Source organism: Sinocyclocheilus rhinocerous, unplaced genomic scaffold (assembly GCF_001515625.1).
Source record: "Sinocyclocheilus rhinocerous isolate Xijiao unplaced genomic scaffold, SAMN03320098_v1.1 scaffold100, whole genome shotgun sequence".
Classification (NCBI taxonomy): Eukaryota; Metazoa; Chordata; class Actinopteri; order Cypriniformes; family Cyprinidae; genus Sinocyclocheilus; species Sinocyclocheilus rhinocerous.
The window spans coordinates 49,329-63,074 of NW_015624543.1; the positions used below are offsets into that span (position 1 = coordinate 49,329).

Genomic DNA, 13,746 nt, shown 5'->3' on the forward strand with positions numbered 1-13,746 from the left:
AATATAATATAATATAATATAATATAATTTTTTCAGCTTAATTTCAATGACTGAAAACTATTTTTTATGTTTTTTGTTAACAGCAAAAACACTGTTCTTTTAGACTGTACATTGCTAGTCTCATCTTCAGACGTCATGCCATGAGTCTGTCGTCATGGACTGACTTCCTGGCTAGAATAAACTGCAGTATGGGCCAGACCGTTTGATGTCTGGTCAAAGGTCTGGGTATGCACATTGCTGACAGCTGAGAAGTTTTCAGAAGATGCTTCCTCACACCCATCAATGCGTCATCCATTCACTGAGACACACCCGAGCTGGAGAAGTTCTTTCAAAGCGTTGAGCAAAGCCTTCATCAGATTCATAATCCTTGAACCCACACTCAGCACAACACAAACACATTCAAAGGCAAACACCTCCTCCCTGTTGCCACAGGCAAATCATAAATCTCAAACCAAGAAAAGCCATCGGCAAGACTGAGAGGTGAGGTGTAGTATCTCCTGTTTCGACTGCATTTTAACTATTTTAACAGAGCTCGAAGAAGTGTTGGTAAACTTTGTGCAACATTGTGTGAGTCTAGAAGATGAAGTGAAATGTACCTGAAGAGCCCTTTAAATATAGACTGGGCTTATTTTTATACTGTCAGAAGGCAGGTTGCTTTTCTCTGAGGTAATGTTGTTTGTCATGGCTGTGGAAACATTTTAAATCATGGATGACATTATCTTGTTATTCATATCCCTTCCAGCTTAATTTATTAAAGCACATGTAATCACACAACTATATCAACATTCATTCATTCTAATTGCAGTATGGTGATGGCTTAGTCATATCCCTAATTATCCCATTAACTTCCTTAGTTTAGTATACTGGATAAAATTATTTGCTAGGAAATCTGGAAAAAAAATGTTTAAATGACTTTTTCCCCCCCCTCTAGATCAGTGTTTCTCAGCCTTTTTAACTTCATAACTCCTATTATTCACAACAATATTCTAAGGTCACATGACTTGTACCGTTTTTATTTTTTTGTGTGATTTACTGGATAAGGATTTTTAAAAATATTTTTTACTTTCTACCTGATAAATTATTTTAGAGCTTGGCTAGAAAAACTAGCTAAAATTTATAATCATTAAAAATATACACGTGGAGATTTTTTTAATTTACATGAGTTTTCCAAGTTTAGAAATCACACTTTTAAAATTAGGATTCCTCAAATATCCAGGTTTTTCAAGGTTCTTTCTGAAATAATCTTGATTTTTAGTTGTTATGGCTCATTTTATTGTTTTGTTTTATTTTAAATAATTTTAAGTCATCTTGAGGCTCCCTTGGAGGATTCTGGATTCCTGGTTGATCCAGAACGTACACACAATATTATGAATATTAACATTTATTTATAGTTTCCAGTGCCCAGCTGTTTTTTAGTGTTTGTCATTAGTGTGACAATAGAGACAGCCAGCGTTAACTCTCATCTCCATTTCTCCCAAAAGCCAGGCACTGCAGTAATTTCAAATCATTTCATTTTCAGATAACAGTAACTACATTACCTCAATGTCATCCTCCTTTCTTTGTTTCCCCCTCCTCTTGAGTTTGTTAATTTTGGTAATTAATTTTGTCGTCTTCTTCCACAGATTACTGAGCTCCACAACATTAAGAACGTCACTCGAATGCCACGAGAGACCAAGAAACACGCAGTGGCAATTATTTTCTGCGATGAGACGTCAAAGACATTTTCCTGTGAGTCAGGTAAGCACCGTCTCCAACTCTGAGAATAGTCTTTGTTGTAGTGCTGGAGTGTATCCAGAATGGCTTAATTTATTCTATATTTCAAGATGTGCAAGTATTGATTTTCACATATCAGGAAAATGTGTTTATTCTTTGATTTATTCGTTTTATACCTTGAAACTAAAGAAGTCGTGGAAATGTTTTGGTTATTAAGGCTAGTAAGTGTTAGAAGAGCCCATTGGGATGCACAGAATATATATATTTTTAAATTGTGTCATAGATTGTGTCATAGAGAATGAATACAGCCAAAGGCAACAGGCGGATCAGCAGTTCAACAAGAGAAAGGCTTAACAACACACGTTTGAAATATGAATGAGATACTTTACTCAACATTAGCTTGGCAGCAGAAGGCATCTTTTCCCATGTGTTTTCTCTCCTCTCACACTGAGAATCTTGTAGTGGAAAGATGGCAGTGTCAAAACTGATCAAAGCATTTTCGCAGGAAAAAAAAACTACACCCAGAATACAAACATTAATAAGCACTAACTTGGTTTGTGAAACAGTTGCAGTTTTAGGTAGGCATTAATATTCAGTTCTGTGATTTACCACATTTGTTATTTTACCAGGCCAAATAAAGCATGATTAACCCTAATTTGGGGTCAGATTTTTTATTTTTTTTTATTTAAAGAAATTGATACTTCTATGCAGCAAGAACCCATTCAATTGAACAAAAAATGTAAAGAAAAAAGTAATATATGTTACAGAAGATTTCTATTTCAAATACAGTAAATGCTCCTCTTTTGAAAAAAATGTATCACGAGTTCCACAAAAACATTAAGCAGCACAACTGCTTTTAGCTGTGATAATAAGAAATGTTTCCTGAGCACCAAATCAGCATATTGTGATATCTGAAGGACTGTGTGTCACTGAAGAAAATATGTTGAAATAGAAAAGAGTCATTTAAAATTGTAATAATATTTCACAATATTACTGTTTTTACGGCATTTTTGATCAAATTAATGCAGCCTTGGTGAGCATACGAATTTTAACATTTTTTTTCAAAAATATTACAAATTCTGATCAGACCCCAAACTTTTGTGTAGCTCTTATGGTATTCAAAATACACTTGGATATGTATGAGTGAATAAACGTAAATTGATAAATATGCTTCATCTGCTTTTGTGCATAATATTTCAGACCAAGAACCTGCATCTAGTTTAACATGGCACTAACTGCACAGATAAAATGCTGAATCATGAGTATTACTAGGGAACTTAGTATTATTAGTGAAGTTAAGTCATTCACATCAGCATAAAAAACACCTCCATTTTATGTAAATAGCCTTTTTAAATATATTTATAATTTATAAAGAGCTGAATTTGCAAAGCTCAGCACTGTTGAATGGAATCACTTTGAAAAAGAGACATTTGTATACATTTTCTAGTGATGATGGCATGCAGTTATTTATATCATGGAACTAATAGGAAAGTGTATAATCATAATTACTTTAGTGAATTGGTTGCTAAAACAAGTCCAATAACAGCAGGTTTAATGAATTTTTTGTGATTTCCATCCACAATAATGTGTGCAAAAATGATCACAAACACATTATTACAACTCTTTTGACCAGAAGAAACGGTAAACTCATCTTTATAGCGCTGAATTTGTCCTTTGCCTTCAAATTTCCTGTCAAGCTAAATTCCCAGGTAGGAAACTAAAGGAGAGAGAGAGGGAGGAAAGGGGAAGAGATGGAGAGGGAAGGAGAGGCAGTGGAGTGGATGCGAACGGGGGGAGTGGCACGGTGGACCCGCTGGGATATCATTAGCACCTCTGGGGTCTTCCGCACTGCCAGGGGGAGGTGAGGAATGTTCTCCTGAATCCATTTACCACAATAACCTCCCCACCCCCAGCTCTCCTTCCCTCCCTTCAGAGGCAGGATATTAATGGGAAACGGGTAGAGCGGGCATAGGACATAAATGAAGAGCTGTGCGAGATAGGGCCATACACTAAGGGTTTAAAAAGTATATGTGCCTTAGGCTGTTTAGATGAAGAAGTCTTTGGCAGTGTCTGTGACACCTTCAAAGACTTTTCTGTGCTGGTTTGTTGGTAATGTGTCCTGCTGCATTAGATCACCTTGTTGTCCTTGTGGGAATAAATCACCTTTGAGTCAGTGTAGGCCTCAGGCGTGTGTGTGTGTGTGTGTGGTCAACTCTGCTTGTGGCTCTTTTAATTTTGGCACAGGTACATGTCCATGAGCCGCCCCCTCTCGAACTTCCCCTTTCTCACAAACTCCGGCCATATGGAGCTTGTGTCCCTCACATGTCCGCCACATGTAGGAACCCGACCTCCCTTGATCCTTCACTTCCACTTCCTCACCTCCCTCTGAGTCTGTCGGGTTACGGCTGTGCCGCTCTGACCCTTTTCTTCTCTCACGCGCTCTCTCTCTCTCTCTGTCGTATTATCATCATGTCTGACTATGAGGGCTGCGACTTGCAACTGATTTAAATCTGATTTATCTAAGATTTCACATTTTGCTCAATGCTTCAAGCAATTTGCAAATTCAATTTAATAATGTTTAATAACATAATTTTACATTTTGCACCAAAAAATTATGAGCCTTAAAATAATATAAAATATAAAAATAAATATGATAATATGCTTTTTAAAAGTTTGAGGTAGGTACAATAAAATAAAAATAAAAAACTTTTATTCAGCAAGGATTCAATTAAATTCAATTCAAGTTTATTTGTATAGCGCTTTTCACGATACAAATCGTTGCAAAGCAACTTTACAGCAAATTAAGTTTCTACAATATTTAGTGGTAGCTTATCAGTGGTGACTGTCAGTTAATGTACATATGGCAGAAATGTACGGAAAAATCAATTAAAGACGTAATCAAACAGACGATGACTCATTCATATTTCAAACGTGTGTTGTTAAGCCTTTCTCTTGTTGTTTTGTTTTCTAACATCATCACTTTGAGGTACGATATCTATATCAGTAAGATCAATTCCATGCGATATAATTAAATCTAGCGTATGATTAAAACGATGAGTGGGCCCGGTGACGTTTTGCTTGACTCCAAAAGAGTTTATTAGGTCAGTAAACGCAAGTCCTAATGCATCATTTGTATTATCAACGTGAATGTTATAATCTCCGACAATTAGCGCTTTATCAACAGTAACCAATAGGTCTGAGAGGAAATCTGCAAATTCTTTTAGGAAATCTGTATACGGCCCTGGTGGTCTATACACAGTAGCCAGAGCAAGAGATACGGATGCATTAAATTTATTAAAAGTGACGGTAAAGACTTCTACATTGTTACAAAAGATTTTTATTTCAAATCAATGCTGTTCCTTTGAACTTTATATTCATCAAAGAATCTTGAAAATTGTATATCATGGTTTCCACAAAAAATATATATATTATGCAGCACAACTGTTCCCAACATTGATTCAGCTTTCCTATCACAGTAATAAATTACATTTTAGAATGTATTACAATAGAAAACGGTTATTTTAAATTGTATTAATATTTGACAATAATAATATTTTATTGTAGTTTTGATCAAATAAATGCTGCCTTGGTGAGTATAAGAAACATCTTTCAAAACATAAATAAAAAAAAAAACCTTACTGACCTCAAACTTTTGAATGGTAGTGTAGATTTTCATATAAATATAAAATATATTTTCATTTCAATATAATGCCAAGGTCATAAATTTGGTTTTCAAAACAAAACTAAACAAAACAAATAAATAATTCCTTGTAAAATAAGACATTTTGGATAAAAACGTCTGGCAAATGCAAAAATGTAAATGTTCATTTAAAACTTAAATTTGATGTTTAAACGAATCTTGCTTTGATCTAAATAAAAGCTCTATTACGTACTTGAGCTTGCTTACTTTTAGGATGCTCTGTTTTGCCAAATGAAAATACTTGCCTTTGAAAAATAAAGCAGTAAACTGTAATTAAATTAGTTTTTTTCCCTTTCATGTAAATGCATTTTCGTTGTTATTTAAAGTGGTGTCACTGACGTGGTCCTCTAAGCGGGGCCCACAGACCCTACAAATCAATAATGAAATTCATTGTCGAGTATTTCCATTAGCGATTTGTTGCAGCCCTAATCTATTTCATCCATCCTGACCCATTTTCTTTCTCCTAACTATTTATCATTTACTGTAGTTCTTCTCATTTCCTGTGCTCTGAGTGAACCATTAACCATGTGAAGATGATCTTTGTGTTTGTGCACATAGCTGCCTGAGCACTTGAGAGTTTGCCATGCTGATGAAGTATTTGTTTATCCAATTTTCCACTCAGTGGGCCCAAAAGTGTGTGCGAATTTAGACACACTTAAAGGTCACCGTCTCAGGAGAGAGGCCATGCAAAAAATGTTTTGTTTAAATCAGCAAAAAGCTTGTATAGGAATATGTGCACAATGATTTGTTTGTGTTTAATAAGTTTGATAAAGATAATCCAAGGCATTATGTTTTTTTTTCTTCTAGCGTTTGGATCTGTGTGCATAATTTACACAGTATTATGAGTGAAATTATTTGATAAGTGTCTATTGTACTATTAAAAAAAATTCATTTGGCACTAGTAAAATGCACATTGATTTTTTTTTTCTGATTGAATATTTTGAATGGTGCCTGCTCACATTACTCAAGCAGGCAAAATTAAAATGTCGACAGGCATACAGTACTCATTTTAAGCTTCAATTACAGCTGAAATATACTTAGGGCAACATCAAGCAGACAGCCATTGTTATTCAAACAAGCTCCACTGAAAATGCAAACTTGACGAGGCCACGAATCGGTTAACAACTACTTGGCACGTAATTAGACAAATCTAATCTCATAATGTTGAGCTTTCAAACCCATGTCACAAGCAGAAGCAGTGTGGATGGAGCTCATTTTGTGGTTGGCATAGTCATAATTTGTGCTCACTTTCCTTTGTGTCATTGTGCTAAACAGCATGAGGTGCTTTAGAGTGGATGTTCATTCATTAGAATGATGCTGTCCAGATTGTGCTGTAGATTAGCCCGGAGCTTTTGAAGAATGGAGTGCCAAGAAAAATAAAGCTCAACTCCTACAGAATGCTATTTGTGTTATTTTTGTGTGCACACAGGGGCCAAAATAACTATTGCTACACCTGCTAATGATGTGCAAACTGAGAAAATGTGCCGCCCATTTGTACTTTTTATTACTGTCTATTAAACTCTGCATTATTTATATTTATGAAACTGTGAGTATATAACAATAACTATGTAAAATATCACATCAGATCATATGTAATGTACTATACATATATCATATATACTATAACTATTTATAAATATAATTACATGCATTATAATTTATGTAATATATATTATATATTATTTAAATATCATTTATAATATTCATATGATTTATTTATGATAAATATTTAAAATAAAGTGTGTGTTTATTTAATAAATGTCCATGCTATTCTAAGTTTTGTCATTTAATCTCAGTCTAAACTATTTTGAGGTTAATTGATCTAATTTTGTGTTGCTGAACAAATAGTGATCTATGACATTGTAATATGTTGAATATCAAAGTTTTATGTTTCTGTATTTAGGGGTTTGTGGACACATTAATGTTTTTATATTGGTGGAGTAAAAATTATAGTTTTATTCTGAGGTGAAAATATAAAGTTAAACCATTGGGGTAAGATGACCACCAGAATTGTCACAGAAGACCCCAAGCGGCATGTTGTTACTAGTGTTATTATGTTTAATTTGAATACCGTATTGTCCCGAATATAAGACGATATTTTTTTCTTGGAAATACATCTGAAAAAACACGGTCGTCTTATATTCAGGGTCTACACTTTGACAAATTCATAGGGCTATTATTCAGTGATTCCAATAATTACTTTACAGACATCGTCATTAATTAATTAAAACCTATAGGCTAATTGAGTGAAGTCATTTAATTTGAATTCAGTGTTGCAATTATGGTATGTCTTTAATTATAATATAGGTGATTAAATATGTAAATATTCAGTTATTCATATGCCTGTATTATAAGTCAAATAATACATTTACATTTCAGATGAATCTCTTTTACTGAGATTCGGCTTTGTCTGTCTGCTTTGTCTTTGGTTATTCAATTACTCAACTAAATTGTCAAAAAGAAAAAAAAAAAAATAGAATAATTGATTTAGTATTTTACAAAGTCATTTTGTAAAAGTACATTTTGTAAAAGTTTAGCCAGGGGGCTTCTTGCCCCAGGTAGGGGGCCATCGTACCCCAGTAGCTTCTTTGAATAATTTAACATTTTACGTTATGATTTAATGATCTAATTCAGCAAATCTTTCTGTTTATTTCCCATAATAACATATTGTTGATGCATCGTCATCCTGCTCTTGCTAAGCTTATATCTAAATAGGTTACAATTTAAAAATAAATGCACATTGTTCTTAAGCGGGGCATCGTCCCCTTATAGTGTACATCTTACCCCATATAGTGTGAGTGTAATAAATAGTAAAGTTCACCTAAAATAACAATTCTGTCATCGTTTCCTCTCATGCTGTTGCAAACCTGTATGGCTTTCTTTCTTCCATTGTTGCACTTCCTAAAAATGGTCAGTAATTCTGTTTTCGTTAGTTGGCAGCCAGGTTTTACACACATTTGGCACTTGGCGAGTATTTTTAGACACTGTGTCCACACCTATGAACTTGACTGTCTGTCTGCCTGTCTGTCTGTCACTTCTACATGTCTGTCTGTCCATCACTACACTCCTTTGTGTCAGCTGCTTTAGTTTTAAAGGGGTTATATGATGCGATTTCAATTCTTCCTTTCTCTTTGGAGTGTTACAAGCTCTTGGTGCATAAAGAAGATCTGTAAAGTTGCAAAGACTAAAGTCTCAAATCCACAGAAAGGCTGAGGTGGTCGATGACTAGAAAAATAACGTTCATCATAAACCTAGTGCTCACAAATGGCTTGTTGCTGTGCATTAGTGCTAAATCTGTAAATGTGTTTATCTCCTGCTTTTTCCCTGTTTGCTGCCGTCTCTTCAGCAGCTGCTCCTGCATGTTTGCATATAAAAATGATGATATGGATGTGTGTCCACAGAGCTGGAGGCTGAGGAGTGGTGGAAGTTATTGTGTTTGGAGTGTCTGGGCAGCAGACTTAATGACATCAGCCTGGGAGAACCGGACTTGTTAGCAGCAGGGGTGCAGAGGGAACAGAACGGTCAGTATCCAATTAGAGCCTGGATTTTTCCGTGATTTTTCCTCTTGTACTCCCTAAATGATTCTATTACAGAGTCCAAATGTGTTTGTTAAACACGGTCCCTCCAGGTCTGTTCTCATGTTTATAAATGATCGGCTCGGGCCAAGGTTCTTTACTAAGCGCTAATGGGTACCGGCGTGCATCAGAGCATCAGCTCTTAATGAAGCTTGTCATAGAGATGGATGAGATTATGGCACAGAAGAAAAGCAGGATGAATGCGCATGGCACATCTGCAAGAAAACGCTTAAGAGAATGAGCGAGAATCTTTAGCTAATGCAATCCGTTTCCTTCTAGAGGTCTGCACTGCCTTCAAACTGAAGCCCGAGACCAGGCCCGTACCTGAGATCATTTGACCCGATCCGACCCGACCCGAGTGGCACTGTTAAATTTAGACCCCGATCCCAACCCAAAGCCATTTTTTCACAACGAATAGCCAAACTTTTTAAATATGCTGTATTTCACGATTGCATGCAACAGTCAATAAACAAATACATGTAAAGAAACCGTTTCATCAAGGCTAGTGGCCAGTCCAGCACACAAGGCAAAAAAAAAAAGCACTTACCAATCATGAGCACGCGCCGTTTGCCGTATTGTGACAGAGAGGCCGCTAGAGCAGGCACAAGAGCAAAACAAGTTTAGTTTTTAAATAAAGCCTATAGAGCAAACGGCACACACACATTATATGTAAGATAATATAAACCACAGCTTGCTTGTGCCTTAAAAGATTTTAATACATGACTTGGAGGCAAAGGGTAAAAATTAAGGTAATTTTCATCAGTTACGGCTCGTTCTAGCATTCTGCCGCTTTAAATCAGACACAGAGATGAAGTAGTGTGGTTATACCACGTTTATTTGAATGAATGATTTATATCATTTATTTGAAATAATTATCCAGAGAGAGAGGGATGAAAGTTGCGTTCCTGTGTCTGCGCGTCTCTCTCTCTACAAACAATGAAGCTGAGTTTAGTTACTTCAAAAACAGTGATTTTTACCCCCTTGTTGCTGAGAAATATAATGTAGCGATTCAGTATCGAAGCTATTATATTAACAACAACAACATTTGTTTATAAAGCACATTTAAACACAATGTAAATTGATCCAAAGTGCTGTACAATGATCAAACAAATCTACTAATAAAAACAACAACTACACACATACAAAGGCTAAAGAGTAAAAATAAGATTTAAGTCTAGACTTAAAAATGTCCAAAGAAGGAGCAGATCTCACATGATAGGGGAGACCATTCCAAAGCTTGGGGCCAACCACAGAAAAAGCCCGATCACCCTTTGATTTGTACCGACACCGTGGTACAGTTAGAAGCAAGTGACTCGAAGATCTAAGTGCCCTAGCAGGACAATATGGCACAAGAAGTTCAGAGATATAACTTGGTGCACAACCAGACAATGCCTTATAATCAAACAGAAAAATGTTAAAATTAACCCTGAATTTAACGGGAAGACAATGAAGGAATGATAAAACAGGAGAAATGTGATCCCTCTTTTTTGACCCAGTCAAAAGTCTTGCCGCAGCATTTTGAACAGCTTGCAATCGTGACACTGAAGATTGAGGAAGACCAGAATAAAGAGAGTTACAATAATCCAATCGAGATGTAACAAGTGCATGAATCACAACTTCCATATCCTTCCTTGAAAGAAGATGCTTCAACTTTGTAATAGATCTCAAATGGAAAAAACTTGCTCTAATAACAGCACTAATTTGTTTATCAAAATTAATTAAGAACTACTGCTACATCCATGTCTTAATGTCATGTACACATTTCAATAATACATCAAATGAAACCGCAGTATCAAGCCTTACTGGTAGATAAAACTGAGAATCATCCGCGGAACAATTATATGAAATACTGTATTTTTGAAAAATGTGGGCCAAGGGAAGCATATAAAGGGAAAACAGTAAAGGTCCCAAAATGGATCCCTGGGGCACTCCACACAAGACAGGTGCAGAGGACGAAAAAAAATGTCCTAAATTTACAGAAAAAGTCCTATTCTCGAGATACGAGGCAAACCACTTTAATGTAGTGCTTCAAATACCTACCACACATTCAAGAAGAATGCTATGGTCAATGGTGTCAAATGCCGCGCTCAGGCCCAACAATACCAACACAACACAAGCACTTGAATCCAGAGAAAGCAGCATGTAATTTGTAACTCTCAATAGAGCTGACTCAGTACTGTGTAATGATCTAAAACCAGAATGAAACTTATCTAAAACACCAAAAGAATCCAAAAAAGTCTGAAGTTGTAAAAACACTACTTTCTCCAAAAGTTTGCTGATAAAAGGCAACTTAGAAATTGGCCAATAGTTACAGCACATTGCTGGGTCAAGCTGAGGGTTTTTTTCAGCAGAGGTTGCACAACTGCATGTTTAAAACTGGCTGGAATGAGCGAAAGTAGGTGATGGAGAAAAGCATTCAGATTCAAACAAAAATGGATAATGATCAGACACACAAGCCTCAATAACCTCCATGTTTGAGATCAAAAGGCCATGGGACAACACCAAGTCAAGTGTATGACCCAAATTATGAGTTGGACCACATACATATTGTTCAATATTCAGTGACTCTAAAAGAGTTACAAATTCCTTGACAAAATGGTTTCGAAGGACAACAAAAATGAATATTAAAATCCCCAATTATTAGTAATCTATCAGCCCGAGTCACCAGATCAGACAGAAAATCAGAAAATTGACAATAAAATCCTTATTCCATTTAGGTAATAAGGTAGTAGTACAGGCTGACCACTGAGAGGTGCGTGTTTGAGCAAAGTGATATTTCCAAAATTGATGCTCCGACTCCGACTCCGACCGGGATATAATCATTATCCTGCGATGGAGTCACAGACCTCACAAGGAAATCATGGCGAGATCCTATTTTATTAAGAAAAGTTTGTGTGTTTGTGTGTGTGCGTCAGTGAAAGCAGCGTAGCCTACTGCATATAGTTTTAATTTAGCTACAAACCTAAACCTGAAGCTATTCATTAAACATTAACACGAACCCAACCCGAAACCTGAGAGTATTTTGGGACCCGTCAGGCCTAGGTCGGGTAGCAGACCTCTATTTCCCTCTAGAAAAGGGATGGGCAACTGACGGCCCTCAATGTCTTTTAGTACGGCCCGCTGGATCATATTAGACTCGGATGATAAATTTTATCATTGCTAGTTTCCAGCCACTCCCCGTATTAATTTCAGCACAGATGTGCACTCTAATGTAAACATTCACTAACGTAAGCAAATAATAAATTAAAAACTGATCATGAAAACAGTATTTTCCACTCAAGATGGTAAACAGATTATCTTTTTAACAAGTTAAAGGGAATACACATATGTTTGGAAATCCGCTATATTTCCACTGTTCTGAAAGTGAAACCTGCTGGCAGGGAACGCATTTGCATTTTCAATAAGCCCGTCTGCTATTTTTGCTACTGTAACGAATCAGCTCATGGGAAATATGAATAATTAATCATAACTAGTTATAATTAATTATTCATATTTTAGATCCGGTGTAGATATTTAGCTGACCTCTCAGGGTCAACTGTCTTGTCAATTCTAAGAACGTTAATTTCCTGGTTAAGGGAAATAACTTCCTTACTGTACAATTCTACAAAAGCTTGTAGCATAAATCTGCATGACTAAGTGACTCCAGTTATGAGCAAACAATGAACCACGTCAAGTGTGATACAAGTAAGGTTTTATTCAAAATATATACTGTGTGTTTGAGTGGTCCAGACGCTACACTACATATTTTTAAATGTGAACCAGTGGATCGACCAAAATCGAATGCATTATAAAAATCTAAACAACTAAGACACTAAGATATATTTATATGTTATTTAGCCTAATATAATAATTGATTGATAATTGTTTACATTAATATATCCTAATAATTGATACTTTTGACTCCCTTTTCTTAAAAATTGTTTAAAGGCTGAAATGTGAAGTGCAGGTCTTAAAAGGTCTTTGAAGCTCTTAAATTTGATTTTAAAAATCCTGCAAATACCCGGTTATTTTATGGTACCATTTGGAATAACTTTGTTTTTTTGAATAAGCCCTTTTTAACTGTCCTCTTAGGTTGTTTTGAGAATGTTCTGTAGGCCACTAATAAAAAAACAGGACCTCTGTACATTTGTTTGTTGCAAATTTACAGACAATGCAATTGAGATGTTTACATTGGCCTTAATATTGCTGTCAACTGACAACAAAGTTTCCCTTCTGAATTAGCTTAACTGCACAAGTTTTATAGTTAATAAAATCTTTAAAAACAAATTACATTGATTATACTTTAAATTCCTTCGATAAAAGGGAAATTGAGTAAGACGGTGTAAAAGATGTGTGGACGTGGATTAGTAATCTGGCCCCTTGGTATAAAGGAGAAAAAATGCTGGCCTTCGTCACTATCAAAGTTGCCCATCCCTGCTCTAGAATGAATGAGGCAACGTGCGGCCAGACAGTTAAATTAAAGCACTGGTTCTAAAAGGGTTTCACTTCAGATTTTACATTGGACATCAGGTGACAACCCAAAACAGTACCAGAATTGTTCATTGTTTTGAGCACTTGATGTTGGCATCTGCCTTCTTTGGCTAGTTTCTACCAAGTGAGAGGTGAATTTGCATCAAAATACAGCAAAATGAGAGTTTCCTCAACAATAAAAAGATATGAGGAATATTTTATCCTCATTTTTAAAATAATAAAAAAAAAATATTTTTAAAAACTTTAAAAAACTCAACTACTCATGCGTATGTTTATTTTGATTTTTTA

At 35.6% G+C, this 13,746-nt stretch overlaps 1 protein-coding gene across 3 annotated transcripts in view; it reads left to right on the top strand.

Moving 5' to 3' along the window:
• Positions 1-13,746, top strand: part of LOC107741641 (docking protein 6-like) — a 75,930-nt gene that overhangs the window by 42,680 nt on the left and 19,504 nt on the right. For 2 of the 3 annotated variants that reach the window (XM_016554399.1, XM_016554405.1), the window contains exons 3-4: positions 1,623-1,737; positions 8,815-8,934. In XM_016554399.1, the coding sequence (XP_016409885.1) occupies positions 1,623-1,737; positions 8,815-8,934 (235 nt within the window). The remainder of the gene's footprint in view (positions 1-1,622; positions 1,738-8,814; positions 8,935-13,746) is intronic. The other variant, XM_016554415.1, reaches the window with a different exon arrangement.